This window comes from Vicugna pacos, chromosome 19, assembly GCF_048564905.1.
Source record: "Vicugna pacos chromosome 19, VicPac4, whole genome shotgun sequence".
NCBI lineage: Eukaryota > Metazoa > Chordata > Mammalia > Artiodactyla > Camelidae > Vicugna > Vicugna pacos.
In genome coordinates, this window is record NC_133005.1 from 40,225 (window position 1) to 63,648 (window position 23,424).

At 45.5% G+C, this 23,424-nt stretch overlaps 1 protein-coding gene across 1 annotated transcript in view; it reads right to left on the reverse strand.

The window, feature by feature from the left end:
- Positions 1 to 23,424, reverse strand: part of LOC102536570 (probable ATP-dependent RNA helicase DDX60) — a 71,781-nt gene that overhangs the window by 18,338 nt on the left and 30,019 nt on the right. Inside the window, exons 16-27 of the mRNA XM_072943650.1 lie at positions 22,880 to 23,029; positions 20,547 to 20,666; positions 19,396 to 19,491; positions 16,361 to 16,476; positions 15,404 to 15,546; positions 15,198 to 15,307; positions 10,813 to 10,917; positions 10,196 to 10,324; positions 9,060 to 9,184; positions 7,002 to 7,160; positions 1,501 to 1,648; positions 28 to 180 (exon numbers count right to left, since the gene is read on the reverse strand). Coding sequence (XP_072799751.1) covers positions 28 to 180; positions 1,501 to 1,648; positions 7,002 to 7,160; positions 9,060 to 9,184; positions 10,196 to 10,324; positions 10,813 to 10,917; positions 15,198 to 15,307; positions 15,404 to 15,546; positions 16,361 to 16,476; positions 19,396 to 19,491; positions 20,547 to 20,666; positions 22,880 to 23,029 — 1,554 coding nt within the window. The remainder of the gene's footprint in view (positions 1 to 27; positions 181 to 1,500; positions 1,649 to 7,001; positions 7,161 to 9,059; positions 9,185 to 10,195; positions 10,325 to 10,812; positions 10,918 to 15,197; positions 15,308 to 15,403; positions 15,547 to 16,360; positions 16,477 to 19,395; positions 19,492 to 20,546; positions 20,667 to 22,879; positions 23,030 to 23,424) is intronic.

Below are 23,424 nucleotides of genomic sequence, written 5' to 3' on the forward strand. Positions count from 1 at the left end.
ATTTTTAGAATGAAGAACTTTACCTACCCTAATAAATCCTTTCCTAAAAAGAATCTCCACTAACTGTTTTTCCTTGGCGTTCAGAGAGCTGTGGTGATATCCAATCCCCCTTCCTGCCAAAGCCTTCAATTCTGCACCTTTTCTTGTGAATTTCACTCGTTCAAACACCATCTGCAAAGACTAAAAGAAGCAAGAGTTTTAGGAATTTTGATAATTTTGTATCTAATTTTAATTTAAATCAGAATAAAAAGTGTTGAAATAAAAGTAACAGGCATCCTTCACAATAATTTGGCTGTGGTGACTGAAGCTGACTCTCCATGTAAAGAAAATTTTAAAGAATGACAGGAACTACAGGAAGTGATCCAGACTCTGAGCAGAACTGGCGCTGCCTCACCCCAGCTCAGGGGTGAAGAGAGCTGCTCCTGCCTGGGGAGGTTGGCTCTGCCTGCCGAGCTTCCCAGGGGGAAGAGAGGTTTGTTTCTCCAAGAAGGCAGAGCAGCTAACCTTTCATGGTCACAGAGAGCCTTAAAAATAGCCATGCCCGAAGAGGGAAATCCACTTTTATGTACCAAGACAAACATCGCTTATGAGAGAGAAAAGGAAAAAAAAAAACACCCTAAATCTTAAATCCAAAAGCAAGACACTTCCATGGTACTATTACCCACACAACGCGATGCCAACGATCTATGAAAACAGTGACTAAAGCACTGCTGTTAAACAGGAGGAGACCATAAGTGCCCAAAGAACGACACGACAATGCACACGCAGGGGTGGGAGCGTGGTCACAGGTAAAAGGCAAGACAGCGGGGGAGAGCACAGCTCCGTGGTGCAACACATGCCCAGCAGGCACGAGGCCCTGGGTTCAACCTCCAGTACCTCCTCTAAATAAATAAATAAATAACCTAATTACCTACCCCCCTAGAAAATACAAAAAAAAATTTTTTTAATTAAAAAAAAATTAGGTGAGAAAGGCTCACCCAGAAGGGCCGTGATTTCTTCTGATTGCTGGGCTTGCTTTTATTGCCACTAATCTGTATTACCAAAGGCACGCGTCATGTGCGTTAAAACATGTGCGAAGGAAGAAATGGCACCCCACTTTCAGAGGTTTCAGTGTCTTTTACATAAAGTCTGTTCATGAGAAATTCTGTGTATGGTATTTGAAATGTACTGGACCACATGTGCTGAAATTCTCAGGTGAGGCAGGTGACACAGGAAGGAGTCTGGACTTGAAGCTGAGAAAAACAGCATCACAGAAAGAAATAATGGAAGGGCAGCCACTTCCAGTTTCACTGTTAATACGCAGAAAATCGTCCATAACCCCTATCTTGCCCCTTCCTTCAGACCCACTCAGTGACCCGAGGGGTCAGGCACAGCCAGCAGGTCACGCACAGAAGTCTCTGTTCTGGAAAGGACGCCCTGAGCTAGAGCACTCCACTCCACCTGCAGCAGGGACGCAAGGGCAGGGGTGTGAAATGATTTCCCTCCATCCCACAGGCTGACCTCATTGTCTATTGCCTTCTGGTCAGCATAGGTACAGTCCTGAGGAATCTCCAAGTTCTTCTCAAGAACCCTGAGCAGATGATCATATTCAGCATCATGGATTAGGCTCTGATCCATTTTTCTGGGCTTTTTCTGGCTTTTTTCATCTCTGTTTATGAAAACAAATTTTAAGGAGTGAGGTGTGAGATCTGGTCACCAGGAGCAGCCCAAGACTTCCCAGACCCCTCAACAGGTGGATGCTCACTTGCACACACCTGCCAGGTCCTGTACCAGTCCTCCTCCTCCCCAGCCTCTGCAACTTGCAGGGCTGCATCAGAAAAGCCTGACCATCTCTGCACATTTCCTCCCTTCTGCCAAATCCCGTTCTCCAATATGACCCCTGATCCTTGTTCCTGTGGCCATTCTCCTTCTCGGCCTTTGTGACACAGGGCTGGGAGGAAGTGGTGGGGGTGCTCCTTCTCTCCTCCAGTGGACGCTGCTACAGCTGCTCTTAGTTTGGCTGCTAAGTACTCTTGGTGACACCCCTCCCTGGAGAACTGCCCTCCAGTGACAGGAGACCCCGGGAAAAGCCTGGGAGGTTACAACCTGTCCTGGGGCCAAGAGGGTGACCCCCACCAGTAACTGACTAATGGGAGGCACAGGAGTCAGCCACCTGAGAAGCAAGATGGTGGAGCAGAAGGACACTTGTAGCTCACCCTCTCCCACAGATACACCAAAACTCACATCTATGGACCCATTGAGCCAATCAGAGCACCTGTCGAACTCCGACAGAACATCGCCCTCTTCGAAAGACAAAGATGCCAAAAATCTGGTAGGAGAAAAGGAAAAAAGAAAAAGCAAAACAGTGCGGGACCGGTCCCACGGGGAGGGAGCAGCAAAGGAGGAATAGCGCTTGCTCGCTGGGTCTCCCCCCTCCAACGGAGAGGCCAATGGGATGGAGGGGGAGCCTCCGAGGCTCAGATCTACCCCGAGAACCCCTTGACCAACAGAAGTAAGTTAAACGGGCACAAAGGCTCCCTGCGACACCCAGCCCAAGACACCAGCAGCTGGAGACTAGGACAGGCCACCTGAGCTGGGTGGAGGACTGGGGCAGCTGCACTGAGGCAGCCCCAGGGGACTGCAAGGTGCTGTGCACCATGACTGGGATGCGATACAGAGCAGAACAACCTCGGTCCCCCATAAATTGTGAAAAAAGCAAAGCAACACGGCTGGTGTGCCCTGCGGGGAGGGACACTGTAGCCTTTGTCTCCTCAGACCCGCGGTGCCATTACTGGAGCTTCTCACAAGAAAAGAGGCGGGGTGCAGCCACAGCTGCCATATCCTCCTGTGCGCAGCGCCCAGGCCAGGGCGGGGCCGAGACCTGAATCTGCACCTGGGGCTCTGCAACCTCCTAGGCAGGACTGAGACTTGTTTACAGCCCAAGGCAGATAGGATCTTTCTGCCCTGGCATCTCAGAGAACTTACACTGCCAAGACAAACACGGAGTTGAGATTTGGCATGGAGCAGGGGCGGGGATGTTCTGCAGTCTTCCCCGAGCCCGTCCACGGAGTGCCGACCAGAGGTGGAGTAGGCAGCTGCACAGAGCAGCTGAGTGACCGGCGCCAGGAGAGGTGGGGCAGCCACCTGCCTTCCTGGCAGGAACACAACACCTGATCACCACGCTGGGAGGGGGCACAATCCGCCCACCTGCCTCGCCCTGAGCAGTATCTGACTGTGACATCAGGAGGGGGAGTGACCCGCCAGTCCACTGGTGCCAGAGAGATATGAGCAATATGAAGAAGCAGAGGAACCACTCCCAATTAAAAGAGCAAGAGAAATCCCATGAAAGCACAATCAAGGAAATAGGCACTGATGGCCTACTAGATCAAGATTTCAAAAAAAGGAGTGATCAAAGTACTTAAGGAACTGAAAGAAATAGTGTTTAGAGATATAAAATATGTCAAAAATGAAATAGAAGCTATAAAGGAGAACCAAGTAGAATTAGTAAACTCATTTGTTGAGATGAGAGCTGACCTAAAGGCTGTACAAAGCAGGCTAGATAATGCAGAGGAACGAATAAGTGACCTAGAAGACAGGACAACAGAAAGCACCCAATCAGAACAGCTGAGAGAAAAACAAATAAAAAACAATGAAAACAATATAAGGGACCTATGGGATAATATAAAGTGTGCCAATCTATGCATAATAGGGGTTCCAGAAGGGGAAGAAAGAACAAAGGGGATTGAAAAGGTATTTGAAGAAATCATGACTGAAAACTTCCCAAACCTAAAGAAAGAATCAGATATCCAAGCACAGGAAGCTCAGAGGGTCCCAAACAGGAAGAACCCAAACAGACCCACAACAAGACATATCATAATCAAGATGGCCAGAGTCAAAGATAAAGAAATGATCCTAAAGGCAGCAAGAGAAAAACAAAGAGTGAGTTACAAGGGAACCCCCATAAGGCTCTCAGCTGATTTCTCTGCACAAACACTACAGGCCAGAAGGGAGTGGCAAGATATATTCAAAGTCCTGAATGAAAAAAAGATGCAGCCTAGGATACTCTATCCAGCAAGGCTATCCTTTAGAATAGGAGAGATAAAGAACTTCACAGACAAGCAAAAACTAAGAGTTTAGCAACATTAAACCCATGCTAAAATAAATACTGACAGGTCTACTATAAACAGAAAAGCAGCAGGATGCTACAAAAATGAGAAACTCTTAACTGGAAAGGTGATAACTACCAAGAATTCCAAATAGAATAAACACAGAATTGTAAAAGAAGACATCTAAATCATTAAGAATGGGAGAGGGAAGTAAGGAAAGCCACTGTGGAAAACAGTATGGAGATTCCTCAGAAGAACAGGAATAGACTTACCATATGACCCAGGAATCCCGCTCCTGGGCTTATATCCAGAAGGAACTCTACTTCAAAAATGACACCTGCACCCCAATGTTCAAAGCAGCACTATTTACAATAGCCAGGACATGGAAACAGCTTAAATGTCCATCAACAGGTGACTGGATAAAGAAGAGGTGGTGCATCTATACAATGGAATACTACTCAGCCATAAAAACCAACAACATAACGCCATTTGCAGCAACATGGATGATCCCAGAGAATGTCATTTCTAAGTGAAGTCAGCCAGAAAGAGAAAGAAAAATACCATATGAGATCACTCATATGTGGAGTTTAAAAAAATAAATAAATAAATACAAAACAGAAACAGACTCATAGACATAGAATACAAACTTGTGGTTGCCAAGGGGGCTGTGGGTGAGAAGGGACAGACTGGGATTTCAAAATGTAGAATAGATAAACAAGATTATACTGTGTAGCACAGGGAAATATATACAAGATCTTGTGGTAGCTCACAGCGAAAAAAAAGTGACAATGAATATATGGATGTTCATGTATAACTGAAAAATTGTGCTCTACACTGGAATTTGACACAACATTGTAAAATGACTATGACTCAATAAAAAAAAGTTAAAAAAAAAAGGAGTCAGCCACCTAAACCCCAGCTAGGATGGTTCTGCGATGCCCCCAGGCCCGCCCCCCACCCTGCCCTGCCGCTGGCCAGGCTGAGGCCAAGTTTCAGCAACAACCACACCCTAAGGTCTCTTCATCACTTTGTCACTGGCCCCTCATGGGTGCATCCCTTCAACAGATCACTTACACGGGGCCCCACCTCAGATCCCTGAGGTGTGGGGAGCCTGACCTAGGACACCGTGCCTTAAACACTGGATTTGACTCAGCCATCAGATGGCATTTCCCGTCGCTCCTCACTGGTACTGCCATCTACAGACCCCAGAGCCCTGGTCCTCCCTGGGACTGTCTCTGGACTGTGCACACAAGACAGCTCCAACAGGAGGCGATGAGCACACCAGTGTTGCACCATATATATCCTCACCTTCAACTAACACTCCCTCACCTTTAGGGAGGACACTGTCACCGGGAAAGCGTGGCGCCACTCTTTGTGGGGAGCAGAGATACTGGGGCTCACAGACTGTTGTCCAGCTGTTTATAAGTTTTAAATCGAGGTAACAAACTTTCCAAGTAAAACACATCCTCCCGCCACCCTGGCATGTTCAGCCCCGTTAGGATCGGATTGTGGAAGGGGAGAATGAGTCCAGGGGCCGTGTCTGCCAGGCGAGGAGCACCAACTCCTCACCTACGGCACCGGATGCAAATGGAGAGCTCAGCGTGGGAGCCCCCACCCTCTGTGTGCTCATGGCACTGAACAAGGTACCAAACATCCTTTTCCTTCTAATAGCTGGAATTGATCACTAATCCAACTTGAAATCGCGCCCCAAGCACCCTGGGGAAGCTGTCTAAAGCAGACCAATTACTGCCAAGGCCGAGATCTCCCACTGCTATTAGGACATGAGTATGTGTGTCAGCAGCAATTTCTGACTCAATCCGGAATTTGAGAAATCTGAGTCAGAGAAGCTCTAAAAGCTGTTTCAACACTGAGGGAAGTAACTCCTATTTGTTTCAAAGCGGCACAAGGCTGACCTACCAAGCAACGAGGAACAGGCATGGTTCCTGCCGGGCTAGAGCGAGGACTTGGCGAAAGCCAGACGTGCAAAGACAATAGCCGGACATCCCACTTGACCTATAAACTTGATGTGAGGTGAGAGCAGGGTGAGCACAGATTCAGAGCACAGCAAAACTAGAGCAGAAGCCTGAGGGCAGCAGGAAGGCCATCCAGGCAGAAGGGCCGGAATGCGGAGACGGGCAGCAGAACGCACCATGTGGGGAGAATGATTCATGTTGAGCCTTGTCAGATGGGAGCAGGAGGCAGTGAACCTGCCAAGTGAGGGCAAAACCCAAACATGTCTGCCCACCAACAACAGCCAAGGAGTTCCAGACCTCACCCCTGAAGCAAGAAAGAAGAAAGAACCCTGAGTGGGGGTAACAGTTCATCTGATTGCTACCTTGACCACAGGGTGGTGGGCCGTGGCGCTCTGGAGTCTGAGGAGGAAACCTCTGAGGTGATCCACAGAAGATATGGGGGCATTTAAACTGGCCATGACTGAGGACGGAGAGGGTAACAGGGGACTGCTCATTTGGGCCCCAGAGTGGTCAAATCAGACACTGAGAACAAGGAAGCAAAAATCTGGCTGTTCTGTCCACTGTGTGGTCACTCATGTGACTGCAGTGGTGCCTCAGTGACCTGAGACACTGTGGCAGACTGTGTCCACGCCTCTGGGGACCAACAGGGTCACAGTCACCTGTGTCACAGGTGTGCTTCCTGTCAGGTACATTATCTACCTGTGCTTGTAGCTGTGCTCCGGCCTCTCCCAGGGCCCAGGAGACTCACCTCTGTGACTAAGGAACATGTAAATATTGGGCCACTTCCGTTTACCCTGTCCTCCCGCCCTGTTTACTCAATTTGCAAGTAAGTCTACACAACAACTAGAACGGCACTGCAGCACGTTCAGTGTGTTTCCTCCTGGGACCTGGTGGAGTATTTCAACCACCTGCTAACCATCAACCTGCTTAGCCACATACTTACACTGTCTTCTGTTTCTCCATGGATTTTTTAACTTTTCGAAGTTTATTGGCCACATCATAGGCCTCCTTGTCAGCCTTGGGGGGCCTTTTTATCTGCTGCTTTTGCTCCAGGAAAGTTTTCACACTTCCTGCCCTTTGCTCAACATCCCCTAAATTAAATCTGGGAACAAACAAAAAGAATGCTTGGCTTGAAAATAATGCAATTAAGAAAATTCAATCACATGTCCATCCACGGTTGCCATCCTGACATCTACCTGTGGGGTTTTGAACACCCATCTTTAGGAGTTTTGTCCTGAATAGGCACACCAGGAGTTCTGGGTCTGTGAGTTGTAAGTTCCCCTCCCAGCCCCAGACCTTGCTCCTGGGGTTATGGCAATGAGCAGCCCGGAGGCTGTCCCTGTAGGAGTGGTCAGGCATCCCCAGGCAAGGGACAGGGACAAGAGATGTTCTTCACACATAGGAGAGGGATGCTTCCCCTCTTAAGAGATGAAAAAAATGTTTTAAAAACAAAAAAAAATTTTGCTCTTTAATTTATTTGTATTGTTTTCATAGCTGCTCTTGTGTTGAATTCCACTGGTCTTTAATTGTGCTTCATAAAAAAATCAAAGACTGTTAGTATTATGTAAATATATGTAAGTCCAGATTCCGTTTTTTAAAAATTGAAGTACAGTTGATTTATAATTTGATGTTAGTTCCAGGTGTACAGTACAGTGATTGAGGCTTTCTGCAGATTAAGCTCCGTCACAGGTTATCAGAAGTAACAACTATCCCTCCTTGTGCTGCACAGACATCCTCGCCGCTCATACCTCACACACAGTGGTCTGTACTCTTAATGGCAGCCCACCGTGCGTCCTCCCCCTGCCCTCTTCCCTTTGCTGACCGGAAGTTTGTTTTGTCTGTGTGCCTGTTTCTTTTTCACATATAGATGTGTATTATTTTTGAGATTCCACATACAAGTGATACCCTCCGTATCTGTCTTTCTCCCTCTAGTTTACTTCACTAGAGAATACTATGTTTAGTGAAATAAGTCAGATTTCTTGATGGCCGAATCTTTTGTGAATTTTAGTGCCTCCTTTGTGTTTCTCCACGTGTCTTTTGTTGTCAGTCTAAGACATGACTGATGTGTAATGCTGTGTATGTCTGGGGCGCACAACGTGGTGACCTGACATAAGCATGTGCAGCACAATGGTCACAACAAGGTTAGTGAACAGAACCAGCCCCTCACATAGTCACCCTTTTTCCTCCTATGGTGAGAACACTGAAAATCTACTGTCTTGGCCACTTTCAAGTGTGTGATGCTGTACTGTTGACTGTAGTCACTGTGCGGACATCAGAATAGACCCCCAGGACTTAACTCCTCTCACAACTGAGATCTGCACCTTGGCCCACCTCCCCCTCTCTCTCAGCCCCATGTCCCTGGCAACCCTTAATCTACTGTTTCTCTGAACTAGGCTTTTCCAGATTCCACATGTAACTGAGATCATACAGTAAAATTCTGCTCCTTTAGGCAGGATGAAGAGAATTTGGGGTTGTCACCCTAAACTCTTGGATTGTGACTATTTCTTTCTAGACACCAGATCAACCCAGGTGCCTCTGGCCTCTACAATCCAGAAATGTCTCCATAGTCTGGGATTTATGCCTTTTGAAGAAATACTTAGGGACACATGGTCTGGACTTCCTGGCACCTTGGAACTTAAACTAGCATGTTGTAAGGATATTCTAATTTTATGTGGGGTAACTGGGTGCATAAATGTTCAATTTGTTTTGCAAACAATCTAGGTCTTTACTGAAAATTAACAAGACCTGAATAAAAATATAGTAGTTTATAGTCAAAGGAAAACAAGAAATGGAGAAGGAAACCAAATAAAGATGGTATCTTTCAATAGCACGAGTAAAATTATTTTTTTAAGAACTGAACTAGAAACTCTGCACTCTGATAACAAAAGGGCACCAAAAGTAGTAATAAACATTACTTTACAGAATAGTCTGTACAACTTTCCTTAACTTAAAGGAATAACTCTAATACAAATTATGACTAAAAACAAATAAAATGACTCACAAAAAAAATAGTGCAGGTAACTTTTTCATCTGGCTGAGCTTTTCAACGAGAAGTGGAAACAGATCTGCCATGTTTTCTGAACTAACAACCGAAACTGGACGAAGATTCCGCAGGACTGTTCTGGCCTGTAACAACAAACAGAAAATTATTTAAGTTATGCACGATGAAGAAACACATTACTACTGCCAGCTGAAACGTGTTCATAGTTGTCTAATCTATGCTTCTGTGGTTCTTTGACATCATATATAACAAATGTAACAATAACTAAAGTATAAGCTAAAATTTTGCAAATAAAAAAGAAATATACAAATCAACACACCAGAACAAAAAGACGGCAATATATACAAACACACACACACACACACACAGTTTAACAAGAATTTTAAGGCAACAGAAATCAGGAAGAGGACTGTTCAGAAAACGATGCTGATTCCACCATGACAGGAGGTGGGGTGAGTCAGTTTCTCTCTGTATCATGTAAAAAGTCACTTATAATTATAAATACATTTCAGAGGTTTTTAGTGACAAAATAAATGGAAGAAAATATACCTCAATTATATTATGTTTCAGAGTGGGAGGAGATAATCTAAGCTGCACTGTAATGGGACAAACCCACCTGAGAAAAGTCTGATACACGTCACTCCCCAAAAGCCAGAAACCTCAGTGTGTGACAATAAGACAAACTCCAAAATGAAAAGACAATCAACTTACTGAAAATAAACACGCATAACTCACATGTCCCCCAGTTACAGTTTTAATACAAAAATAGTTCCAACAAATTAAAATAAAAATCATAAAAGAGAAAAACTTCAAGATAAGAAGAAGATAAAGGAGTAAAAATCTCCTCACAGCTACTGTCCCTGTGATTCCAGGCTCCACGTAGCCCCAACATCAAGACCCCAGGGGCCCCTCTGACCTTGTCTAGTAGGAGATGGAGCCCACGTGGAGGGGACGGGAGGACAAGACAGAGGCCAGGCTCCTTTCTCTCTCCCTACCCCATCTCAGACTTTACCTTCGACTGAAAACCCTTAAATAGAAGACTAGAAAAGCCCAGAAAAGAGTGCTGACAGCACAGCGCAGCCCAAGGAGGCCACAGGGAGCCCGGAGCAGCTGCGGCAACACCGCATGACAATCACCTCCCAGGCGTGGCCGCTCTTCACCCAGCCAGTCAGTTCTGCCTTGAGGCTCTCTTCATATTTCCTAGTGTCCATCTTTGTGATGACTATTTTATTCTTAAAATGAATGAATTCCTCTGGACACAACTCCTTGAAAAGAAATGCCACCAAATTAATACAATCACGTAAGAAAATCCACAGATGTTTCTCAACTATGTGTGTCATTAACAGAAGGACAAGCCTCTTGAGGGGACATGGTAAACTTCATTCTATTTTCCCATCACTTCTGGTGCATAAACCTAACAGGATGGAAAAACCAGACAGGAGTGAAAGCACAGGGCAGTCACGGCAGAGAGAGGCCAGGAATGAGACCCAGGATGGGCGGAGGAGGAGGCTGAAGGGCTGCCCCGTCCCAAGAAGTAAACAGGAAATGTTTTCAGGAATACAGGAGCATTCCACCTCATGGCAGTAAAACACAGAATATTAGGAGGAAGGATGTTAGAGAAGGGGAAATCTTATTTTGGAAAGAATTCACCAGTAATTTTAAAAGCTCAGAAAGAGTGAGAGCTTGTCTCTCTGAACAGCAAAGTTACCACCCACTATGACAGGTTCAGAATAATTGAGTAGTGACTATTTACCTGAGCCCTGGGCCAGCCTTCCCAGAACTGAGACATAGTGTCATAAAGCTGGATCATTTCTCGAGGTGACAGGCTAAGATCAGAAGGGAATCCATACTTTTCAATCTACGTTTAAAATAAAATGGAAAAGTTTAACATTCCTTCTATTTTACCTTATGTTCTATCCTTTGCCTCACACTCTCATGGACCCGAAGACACTGAAAACAGCCCTCAAGTAACATGCTTAGTAAATTTCCTTAAGTCCTAAGATCACTTGAGGTCAAGTTCAAGGCTCAGGATCTCACATGACCTTCAAGACACTCCAGGAAACCTCTCCCCAGGTCACTGAATTGGTTCTGCTTTAAGCCTTCTGGATATCCACATCGTTCATTTTCCCACAAGTATTTTAAAATACAAAGTAAATATTCTTGTCCTCAAAAAGCTTGTGTTGCAGTAGATTCTACCGGTTTCAACCACTCTTATTGTGAATCATCTGCCTGTGAAACCACAATCCCCAAGATGTGGGCAGGAATTCTTCAAAAGAAAAGACAGAGTGTTCTATTAAACAGGTTTCCTCAAGGTTTTACATCAGAAATGTTAAGTCTCAAAGAATGGGCTACAGTACACAGATTTCTCACAAATTATCTGACAATAGAGCACATTTCTTAGTTAACAGCTATTCAGTTATGAAACTCAGGTTTGTAAATTCTGGGCTAAACAAGTCACTCCAATCACAATACAGTTGAAAAAACTCGGCAGGATGGAAAGGGTGTTTCAGCTTGAATGAGAGGATTGAGTTCTAATTCTACCTCTAAATGCTAGTTCCTCCTCCACAATATAGGGTTAAAATAAAAACCTACAATATAGGTTACTGACTGTGGTAAAAGCAAACAAGATATATATATCAGTGTATGTTTTTTTAAACTTTAAAAACTAGGAGATAAGTAAGATCCAAAGAGTGAATGCAGTGATGACAGACACAGACAACAAGGCTTGTATTACAGACACCAAATACATGAAGAGGAGGAACTTAATCTTCCCCCACAAAATCGGAATGACGACTTCATAGGTGTTCACTAAGCCACAGTGGCAGTCATACTGCAAAATAAATGTACACAGTCAACATGCTGAACCCCTTAAACCCACACACCATCTTATGTCAAACATATTTTAATTAAAATAATCAATCAGGCTTTGAATGAGGCTTGTAAGAATCTATAGTGGGCAGGTGCCCACCTGGAATCATGGTTTAGCATCATAGTCTGAGCATCAAACCAGCTGGACAGGAAAAAAAAAACATTTTGCCAAATAGCACGTGACTATATTATTTTAGAATAGCAGCATTTTGTTCTCTTATTAATACTGCTTGAAAGTGGTAACTTATTTTGTCTGAATAAAATAAGTCCAGGAACTATCATAATTTTTAAGATGTCAATCTTCTTTTTGGTCACTAGAATGTTTATGATTTCCTAAAGCCCTTGGCCTCTTACAAAAGCCTCAGTGCCCTTGTTTCCACAATGAAGGGCACTTTAGCTGAGCTGTACATCTGCTGTAGGAATTAAGACGGACAACGCGTGTAGCAGGTCTGGTAAATTACCAGGGACACGGGCGATGCCTAAACTGTCAGCGTGATGGATTAATGATAAACTGACAGGTCTTAATTTTTTAAATCAATTTAACAATTCTAAGGCTAAAAGCTGGGAAATCAGCTCCATTGTTCTTCACTATAAGATAACTAATGAGCTGGAAAAACTGAAACAGACTAGGTGAAAAAGGAAGAGAAATAAAAGCCCACAGACTGGCACCAGCCTTCCCTTATGAGCACAACAGCACTGTCCCACGATCATGGTGCCCCAGCTCCATAGTGATGGGGGCACTGATCCAGGTGCAGCAGGAAGAGGCCGGTGGCAGCTCCCCAACACCTGCTGGGACTGACAACCCTCACCCCTGGCAGTGCTGTGCAGTGGGATAACGGGAGCAAAGGCCAGACTCAGCCCTTCATCAGAGACAGCCTCTGTGGAGGAAGATACCCCCCCTCAGCCGGGTTAAGGCCAGCTCACTCCTCCTCCCCTCTTCCCGAAAACTTCTCTGGGAAGGGGCCAGAGAGTAGACACCCAGGCAGATGGCTCTTCTCTCCCTACTGTCAACATTCCTCAGGCTTTTTCTGGCCACCCAGCTCTTCCCTGTCACTCTGCAGGCCACGGTGCAAGCTCAGGAAGCGTCTCCTCATCCAGAAAGGCCTCCTTGCTTCTTACCACTACTGCTTCCTATGGAAACACACTGCACACACAACTGTCAAAAGCCAGATGTAAAAACAGCCAAGCTTTTGTGTTCATCCTGCATGCCTGTTGGAAAAGTCCGGAGCCTTAAGGAGATTCGAACAGTAAGGTGACCTCTGCAGAGGTTGCATGGGGTCAGAGCATGAGGGGGCACCTGTACTGCTCCCATGACACCTATGACTCCAGTCATAGCTCCCATTTGCATAGCGGAGGCTCATGGACCAAAACACCAGCCTTGCCAAGTACTCCCAACATCTGTGCTCACTGTGACTGAAAGACAACCTTCACTGAGCCATCCACACAGAATAAGTAACTGGGAAGATAATACATTGCTTTAAAATGCCAGGCGATGATGGGGAAAGAAGAGAGAACGAGAAAAGGGGAGAGGGACAGAGGAAGGAGTCTTTCATTATTTATGTTTGTGTTATCATTGATACTCTAGTTTGGGGGTGTGACTTAGGTCACAGGAATCTCATCCATAGTTTAGTTTTATTTAGAGCTGAGATTGAGCCATTGCCACAGAAAAAAGAAGCTTCCAATGATAAAATTCTGTTGGAAAATTATCATCACTGGAATTTGTTCAATTGCTTCTCGAAGCTCGTGTGTCTCAGCCCAGATGCTCTAGAGCGATTCTCATCCAGTCCCTCCTCCAGGCGTTCCGAACTCAGGGATGAGAGGGTGGGCTCTAACTCAGCCCCTTGGAGGCCACTACCCAGCCCTGCCACATCCTCCATCACAGGACAGGGAGTCAGTGGGCTTCCCTCTGCCCCACCTCCTCACCTGCCAAATGAGAGTGTTAACAAGGCATCCATCCCAAATTATTGTGCCAGATAAGAGAGACCAGATATGTAAAACTCGTGGAACACAACATAAGTGCTTCATTTGGGTTGTTTGTAACTTATCTGACATACATTTTTATTTTATATGCATAGCAGTTAGTCTCAAACTATAAGGAAACAAAACCTGTCTTCAAGGCATTATTACTCTTGTAAGAGGACAAGCATGCACAGAACTTGCAGCAAGCTGGCCATGGCTGCGTCATGAGAGAAATACAGACCAGGTGCTGTGGAGAGGAGGTGCCATCAGGTGAGGAAGTCATACAGGAGTCTGATGAGGCTTCCCATGGGACAAGTCATAAAAGATGAACAGGGTCTGGACAACTGGCACTTTGCATCTGTGGTGAAATACTCCAGTTTATGTAAAAGTCATGAGGGACTCCAGGTGAGATCCACCACGGGGAGGAACAGGAAGGAACAGGGACAGGTCAGAGAGGACCTGGGGAGCCAAGCTGAGGAGCCAAACATGCCTTTGGCTGTTCCCAAAGGAAAGTCATCACAGGCATGGCAGGGTCAGGACCATCCTGTTTCTCTAAATTAGCTTTCTGATTCAGATGCGTTATTTAGGCAGAACCTGGAACTCCCTGTGACAGCAAACACTTTAAATAAAGAAACTTGCATATACCTTAAAAACTGTCAGATTAGAAGGCTTAATCTGACAACAGAATTTAGAATATATTTAAGTTGCCAGGTCTTGGAAGGAAGGCCAACTGTTGCCTAATTATCACTGAGGCAACCAGAGCTTGAATGAGCTATTCCTGAGAAAAGAATGAAAAAGGGGAAAATATGCAAGAAAAATCAAGAAACCTTCCCCCACTCTAACCCCAGTGCCCCCAAGGAGGTCCCCGTCAAACCTCCACTTTACTGACTCACTCCCGACAAGCCTGCCATGACTGTTCCGTGACCTAATCCACAGCGGTCAGACTCTCACGTGTCCTCAGTACTGTCCACACGTGGTCATGGCTACACTGAGAAGAGTCTCAGGGAAGCAGACAGATGGACACAGGGGCTGAGAAGAAGGAAAATGGGCAAAGATAACATCCAAGAATCAAGAAAATCAATCCAGAAAACTTCAGGTTAAAATGTTCAGTCATTCTGAAGCTCTGGGGATCCAGACACCCAAGAAGCACCAGTGCAGCTATGAAGTTGTTCCTGTTACTTTTAAAACTAAGGTGACATAACTCATACCATGTCTATTATGTAATTCTGCTAAGTGTCAACCAGGCAGCTTTTCAACAGGACACAAATAATTTACACCTTTCAGAACAAGCTTGGCGGGAGCCTCACTCACGTGGTCCGTGGTCAGCGCAGCACATGGGTGAAAATGGTCGAACTGAATCCCACCATCTCTCATCGAACATACGTGCTTCTCCAAATCATTGTACCTCTCCCCGTAGAGCACTGGGAAGGAGAGCAAGGGTTCCAGTGGGTGGACATACAAGGGCTGGGAGAACTTCAAAGGAAAAGGTAAAACTCCTAAGAATGTGCCAAACCTACCAAGTCTCACTTTGTAAGACTGCTTCGGTAGTGCGTAGTCTCTGTGCACACCGGTGCGGGTAACAGCGCTTCTCCGAGAGGCAGCGTTCTTTGCCATCATACTGTCTGCTTGTTTCCAGTACCGTTTTACTGATTGAAGCCACCTCAAAAATTAAGATTGCATTATTTCAGCAGAACATGGAACTATTTCCTGTGACATCAAATATTTTAAACAAAGAAAATCATGTGTCTTAAAGTCTGTACTGAAGGGAACAGGCCCTAGAGCTAGGCTGCCTCAAATCAAATCTCGGCCTCCTCACATGGCTGGGGCTCTTGGATGAATCACGTAATCTCTCTGTGCCTCATTTTCCACATTTTAAAATGTAAATAATAGTAGCATTAGAAACCCTATCTAAGAGTAGTAATGAAAACTGTCAATCGTAAGTGCTGTTGGCCATTTAAAATAAATTGATGTACACAAAGCACTTAGAACAGTACCTGATAAAGAAGAGTCTTTCCTGTAACTGTGACTGTTAGTGGGCAAAAATCCAGCCCAATGAAAAAAATGATGTGGGGCTTCCAACTAATTAGGCTTCATTGCCTTTCTGAACATCTCCAACGTGGGACAGTATAAGAAGCCTCAAGGTCCACAGCAGAGTGTGACACTTTACACCATTTTAAAGGTAAAGGACAAAGAAAAAGACACAAATAAATCAGTTCTGGCCAACCTTTTATGAGAAATGGGGGTAATTCCTGCTCAGTTGCAGACCTGACTGGGGGCGTCCTTGGTTTCCCTTCAAGAGTGTGTCCCTGTTCAACACCAGCAAGGTGGCCCAGAGACTCTGATCCCTGAACCCAGAGATAAGCTAATAAATCCACCAGGAAGTTATGAAACTCTCCAGAACCCAAACAGAGAGCGTGAATTCCAAACATTCAAACTAGATCAGCCTTCTCTCCAGACTGGAAGCCAATGCCTACTCAGTGAGATGCTGGGGGTTGCTTATGGTGGCTGATAGAGCCAGGAAGGGACAGCGGATCATGACCAGAAGATGCTCCCAGACTTCTGCTCCGATTTCTCCACCAAGACAGTGGACCTGTAAAAGACAAAGATCTCCATTAAAAATGGACAGAAGGTCTGAATAGACTTTTTTTCCAAAGAAGACATACAGACGGTCAACAGGCACATGGAAAGATGCTCACTATCACTCGCCATTGAGAAATGCACATCAGGACCACAGTGAGGTACCACTCACACCTGTAAGAACAGCCATCATAAAGAAGACCACAAATAACAAATGGTGGCGAGGATGTGGAGAGAAGGGAACCCACAATCCCTGTTGGTGGGAATGCAAATCAGTGCAGCCACAGTGGAAAACAGTATGGAGGGTCCTCAAACAATTAAAATGAGAACTACCACATAACCCCTAAGTCCCACTCCTGGGTGTTTATCCACAGAACATGAAAAGATACCTGCACCCCCATGCTTCCTGCCACATTATGTACAACAGCCATAAATGAAGCAACCTGAGTGTCCACTGATGGGGGAGGGGTGTGTATATACAGAATGTAATGTTATTCCTCAAAAAAAGCCACAGAAAAGAATGAAACCTTTTTATTTGCGACAAAACGAATGGATCTTGAGGGTATTACGCTACATGAGATAAATCATAGAAAGACAAAAAATGATCTCACTTATGTGTGAACCTAAACAGAAACAAGCTCAAAGATACAGAGAACAGATAAGTAGTTGCAAAAGGTGGAGGTGGGGTGGGAGAAATGGGTGAACTGTTTTTGTTGGTTTGTTTTAGTTTAAAGTTTAAGTTAATTTAAAAATACCAGATGACAATAAGACACAGAAGCCTGGAAGGTCACACATAGTTTCCTATTACCTCTAATCCATCAGTCCAACTTTACATAAATATTGGCAAATTCTGGCAATAGAAAATCTTGACACAAGTTTTCTTTAACCTCCATCAATAATTCCTTCTGGTCTTTCTTTCAAAAGTGTCTTTCAAATCTCTGCATTTACTCCAAGTCTGCTGCCCACCACGCCAGCATCATACCACAGCTGCACCACCTCAGTACCCTCCCCACTCCCTGCCACCCCTGCATCCTTCACCTAACCAGATGAGTCTCAAGGATGGACTAGATCAGGCCATGTTCCCAGTCAAATGTCTCCACCACCCTCCCACTGCACGTGGGACAAAATATAGACCCCTGAACCGGGCGATGCTGTCGGGGCAGCTCCCGGCCCCACCTGCCTCACCACTCCCCAGACACACCAGACTAGACTGTGCTCCTGGAGCACAACTTTCTACCCAGAATGCCCATGTCTATTGCTCCCTTGGATTAAAATGTTCTTGCCCCCTTTTCTCTTCCACTTGTAGAGCTGGGCTCAACATCACTGCCCTAGAAGACGTCTCTGACCCCTGCAGAGCGATCCTCATGCTGCTCTGCCATTGTCACTGTCAAGACCAGCTACCCCTTCTCCCCAGGATGCACCTACGAGGGCTGTACAGTCCCATGTATGCTTAATGGTCCATCTCCCTCCCCCAAGACTCTGACTCAACCCTGGGCCCCCCAGCACCCACCGTGCCTGGCACTGCAGACACACTCCTTTAATGCCAGCTGACGAATCAATGTCCTCGGACCAAATAAAGCAAAATGAACCAGGTTTAGGGAAAATTCTCACATGATCTTCTTTACACAGATCAAGTTATGTCGCCTGGCAGTCAACTGATAAGGACTTCTCATCAGAGCCAGATCATTTAAAAAAGCATCCTGCTGCCCATCTGGCTTTGCCTGAATCAGAAAACATGCCCCTCCACTGAGCAGTGACCTTATGCTTCACACAGGTGACACTTTTCCCCAACTGCCAGAACAGACATGAGCCTTCAAAGCCCATCAGCTCTGCCCTGACCTAAAACTGGGGAAGCAGGTACCCAGCGTCACATCATTTCAGAGTTGAGATAAGAAACGCAAGGAATTAGATCGCAAAGACAAAGTTGTTGGGTTTTTTTTTTTTGAATATGAACATTTGAGGCTTCAAGATGCAGTTTACACAGACCGAGCAAAAATAAACACAATAACTCAGACTCAAACCAAAGAAAGGCATCACTGTGCTTGGTCACTCTGAGTTTACAGCATGAGAAAAGCTAAGTTAGACATAGGCTTATCACCGTTCTCCACTTGAAACTGAAAATTCCTTGAAGCAAAAGGATCACTTTACAACGTTTAAAGTCTCTGAATAAATATTCTTAATGCTGCTGTAGAAGTTTTCTAAATACCCTTCATTTGCCCTATTGTACGTCCATTATTTTCCATCCTGCCCTTTCTGCCCAGGGAAGCTGACGCACAGAGGCTCCTTCAAAGGACTCCTCTGCCCTCTGGTTCCATCGGATTTGGCCAAAGGCGACTTTGGCAGGAGACCAGAAGAGAGGAAGGGTCTTTGGGCCATGCTGTCCTCCTAACACGCTACCATGAGCCTGGCAGGACCCGGGCTCAGACCGCCGCCCTCACCAAGCGACCAGCGCAGCCCCAGTCTCCTGGCAGGACTCCATGGTCACCCCTCTGCTTGTCCTTCTAAGTCCCAGGCAGAGCTGCTCTCTCTGGATGACAGCGTCCCCTGCACACCTGGGGAAAAGGCTGTTCTCAAGTCGCTCTATTTTGAGTGTCATTTGTTTTCTGTCAGGACCAAGACTGATGAAATAACTCACATAACTGACATCACTGTCAGAGCCCCAGATCTTTGCTGCAGGGGTCCAAGATTGGATTTTGAAATCTCTGTCCAGGAAAATCTATGCCCTGGTGGCTAATACTGCTCCAAGTCACCAAAGACAGGGGTCTGCAGACCCAGACGCCCCTCCCTGAACCCGAAGAGGAAAACGGACCCAAAAGGCTGAATGTGACTCACCCGGGAAGCCGGGGACCCCCAACGCCAACTCCCACCGATGACAAACACCCTAAGGTGGCCAAACGAGGAACTCAACCTAGAGAAATCATACCCCACCCACCTCATCAAATATCACGTATCTGATCCTCTTCACCCACGCCTGGCGATGAGGAGCCAGCAGCAGGATTTCAAAGCAGGCAGGCACAGTGACAAGTACCTGAAATAAACCATGTGCAGACAGATGTGGTGAGCTCTCAGGGCTGGAAGACGTGGTTCCAAGAACACAAAAGTGCTGTAGCTCCTGAAGGCACCTGCTGCTTCTGAGAATGTTGCAGGAAAGCTGTGACAGATTACTTTAAGCCCTGTGAAACTGCCGTTTTTATAGGTCAAATGGCTTACGCAGCTTGAATTCTTATTAACGAGCATTCAAGGTGATAACAGTAAGAGTTCATTGTCGCAGGCTTATTTCCTCAAAATCTGACCCTGAGGTACAGTTTAAATTGAAAAATGTTTATTGAAGACTAGCAACTATGGCAGCTGGGAGAGGGCCAAGCAGAGGGAGGAGATGAGCTGCAGGACACACCTGGTGATGCTCTGGCCCCCAGCTCAGATCCTGGCATAAACAGTGGTTGCCAGGGACACTCCACTTTCAGCCAAGACAGCTGGTGTTTACCCCCTGCCCTGCTCAGCCCCAGGTGCAGGCTGTGGAGGTAGGACTTGGGGGACTGACACCAATACCACGCTCCCTACCCTCGGCAGCACAGCCCAGTCCCCCACGCAGCATTCCGTGGTCACAGTTTCCCTTTGTGTTTGGTCTCAACTGCTTGTCCATGAGTTCAATGAGGAGGACCACTATCTGAGGCCTATTTCACGCCCCGCCGTCTATCCACGACACAGTGTTTCTGAAATTACCATAAGTATCCTACTTATCAAGGCAGGTCAAGAAACAGCTATGCTTGGAAAGCAGTGTTTATTAATTTGTATAACACTGGGTTTTTCAGACCATTCTCAATCTACTTATAAGCCAAGATGATGCCAATGAACTATAACTGAAATCTACAATCAAAATATAAGTGTCCCTGAGAAAGATGAGCTGTTTCTCACTCTCTGGAATGAAACAATGTTAAATTTTCTCTGAAGCTGTGACATCTTTTGTAAATTCAAGAAAATTATTTCTACAGGCTTGCCAAGATACTGAATTTCTAGTGAGAGAGACTTCTAAGTACCATCATATAATTTGGTAACAGATACACTAATTAATACACATCCTACCTGAGAGTTGAGGGCGTCGTGTCGATAGTCCCTTGTGAACACCCCACACAGAGCTTCTCCACTGGGCAGACTTTTGTTAAAACGGTTCTGAACCGTGGCTGCCACTTGGTTCACAAGGGCCTGATTGACAAGGAAAGCCTTCCATTAATCACATAATAAAGTCTGGGTGAAACCTCAGAGAACCACAGGGATTGTCTACAAACAAGCACTGCGGGGAACACAGGGAGGTCCACACACCTCACAGCCTCTGCTCTGCATCCACTAACACACACGCCACCTTCCTGCTGCTCGACTCACCTGGGAACCTCACTGATGAGTCTCAACCCAAAGAAAATGGGAAAAAACAGCTTCATCAGAGGGAGAAATGGGAAAAGAAGCCCACATATCAGACAAAGACAGCACAGAGAGAAGCAGTGAGTCTACTGGAGAGGGATGGCAGAGGGAGGGGGCAGCCGGGGTGTCCTGTGGTCCTCATACCTTGGGGATGTCTCCCCGGACATCTACATTGCAAGGAGCAGAACACTGACCAGGCAGGCAGCCTGACCAGTGGAATCAGAGAGTGTGCATATCCACAAACATTTCACACTTCATATCAAAAAATAAATTTCACTGTGACTAAAGTGTAAACTTTAAGACATAAGCATGAAGATACTAGAAAGTGAAGGTTTTCATCTATTTGAGCACACATGGAAATGCTAAAGACACTGGTAGATCTGACTGTACAAAGACATTAACATATTATCATTAATATGACCACAATACAGCAAAAAGACAAAATGAAAAAGCATATCTGTTATAATTTATAGAGAAAAAGTAATACACTTATCACACAAAATTCTGAAAATCAGCAGGAAGACAATCCCTCTCCACTAGACGAAAAGGAAAACAGGCAGATACACCCACAAGTGAACTGGTGAATAAAGAAATCCCACTGCCAAGAAAGCACGTGTAAAGAGCCCCAAACCACCAGGGATCCAGAAGCACACGTTGAAGTATGAGACAGAAGTTTTCATTGATCATAATGGAAAATTTTTTTAAATGATCACAGGAATGCTGGGAAAAATAAGAGACGGTATCTGTCAGTGGGAACAACAATGGATGTAACTTTTAGAAGAGTAACTTGGCAACATGCATGAAGCTGACTTCATCAATTCCACTTCCAGGAAGCTCAGTTTCTCTTCATATATTTTACTAATTTCCCTGCTTTCACAACTATGAAAAATGAAAAAGCTGCAAACAAAAAAATAAAGTACTAATTTCAACTAATCATGTTGTTCAATCCAGTTCTGAGCCTGAGCACACGTCCCTCAAGGCCACCTTTTCCTAGAAACTAAAATGGAGACTGAATTCATTTTAATCTATAGAATTAGTTATCCCAACCAAATCTGCCTTTCTTAAGAGTAATCACATTAAAAACAAAGGGTCGTAAATGAGGATATCTATACCTTCTGTAAACAAAACTTTCTCCTAAATGACAAAGATTAGACTTTCTGCTGTTTAAGGCCAATATTAGGTGGTACCGGCCATAAAAGAAACATGGCAAAACAACATGGCTTGAGAAACAAGCCAGATACCAGTGCCCAAGAGCAGAGTGGACACATCCTGCTCGCCAGTGGTAGAGGCAATAACAAATTCTTATCCACTCAACACTGCCCAGCAAAGAATGGTGCTTCCCTCTGCATAAACAAGTGCTGAGTGACAGGGTCCCACAACCAGAGCTCACCCTCACCAGGCTCTAAGGTGTTATTTTGGCCTTTCAAACTGGAAGGAGAAAACACAGCCTAAAAAAGAAAGTGAAACTCACAGAAACAAAACAGATTGGGGGTTGGTGAAGTGGGGGGTTGGGGAAGTGGGGGAAGGGGGTCTAAAGGTACATACTCCCAGTTATAAGATAAAAAAGTCCTGGGACATAATGGTGACAATAGTTAGCAACTGTATGTTATGTATTTCAAAGTTGGCAAGAGAGTAGATTTAAAAGTTCTCATTACAAGAAAAAACATGTGTTAACTGATTGTGGTGATCATTTCACAATACATACAAATAGTGGCCGTATACTGTACACCTGAAACTTTTATGTTCCATGTCAATCATATCTCAGTAAAACTGGAAAAAAATAAATTGGAAAACAAAGTAAGCTCAATCCGCCATGTGACCACAGGAGTGGAAGAGAAAATTCAAGTCACCTGATTGCTACCTTCGTGGGGGCCACGTAGACGACCACCCCTTCATCGCCCTGGAAGACTCCCCATCCCCGTGGACATGCCCTGATGGGGGCCACATTCATGACCACCCCCTGGTCACCCTGGGCAATCCCCCCATCCCCAGGGCCCTACCTTGGTGGGGGCCACGTACACAACCACCCCCTCATCGCTCTCTCGCAGCACCTTCTCCATGCAGTAGTAGGAGGCGTGGGTCTTCCCTGAGGATGTGGGGGCTACGATGACTGCTGACTCATTATTGTCCACGACATCCAGGAGCTCCCTCTGCAGGGTTCAGAGCACCGTTGTGTCAATACCATGAACAGCACGTTATCAAAACAAATACGTAATCCACTCAGATGAGTGGCTGGGAGCTGAGACCACAGGGTGAGCTGTACCAGAGAGCATCTGAAGGACTCACGGGGCTCTCCCCCAGCAGACAACCACAATGCTTTCCAGCACCTGGGGGCGGGCTTGTGTGTGAAGTGCCGAGAGTGAGTTTGAACCAAGTACCTCGTCCATGTGGAGATCTTCCTTCTGGTTACTCATCACTAAGTGCACAACGGCTCTGAAAAATGAGGATCTAAGAAGGAGCCAAAGTGCGTCTTTGTGACAGGGAGAAAGTAGTGAAGGAGAAGAAACATCAATGACTAATAATTTCACTACCTATCTTCTACTTT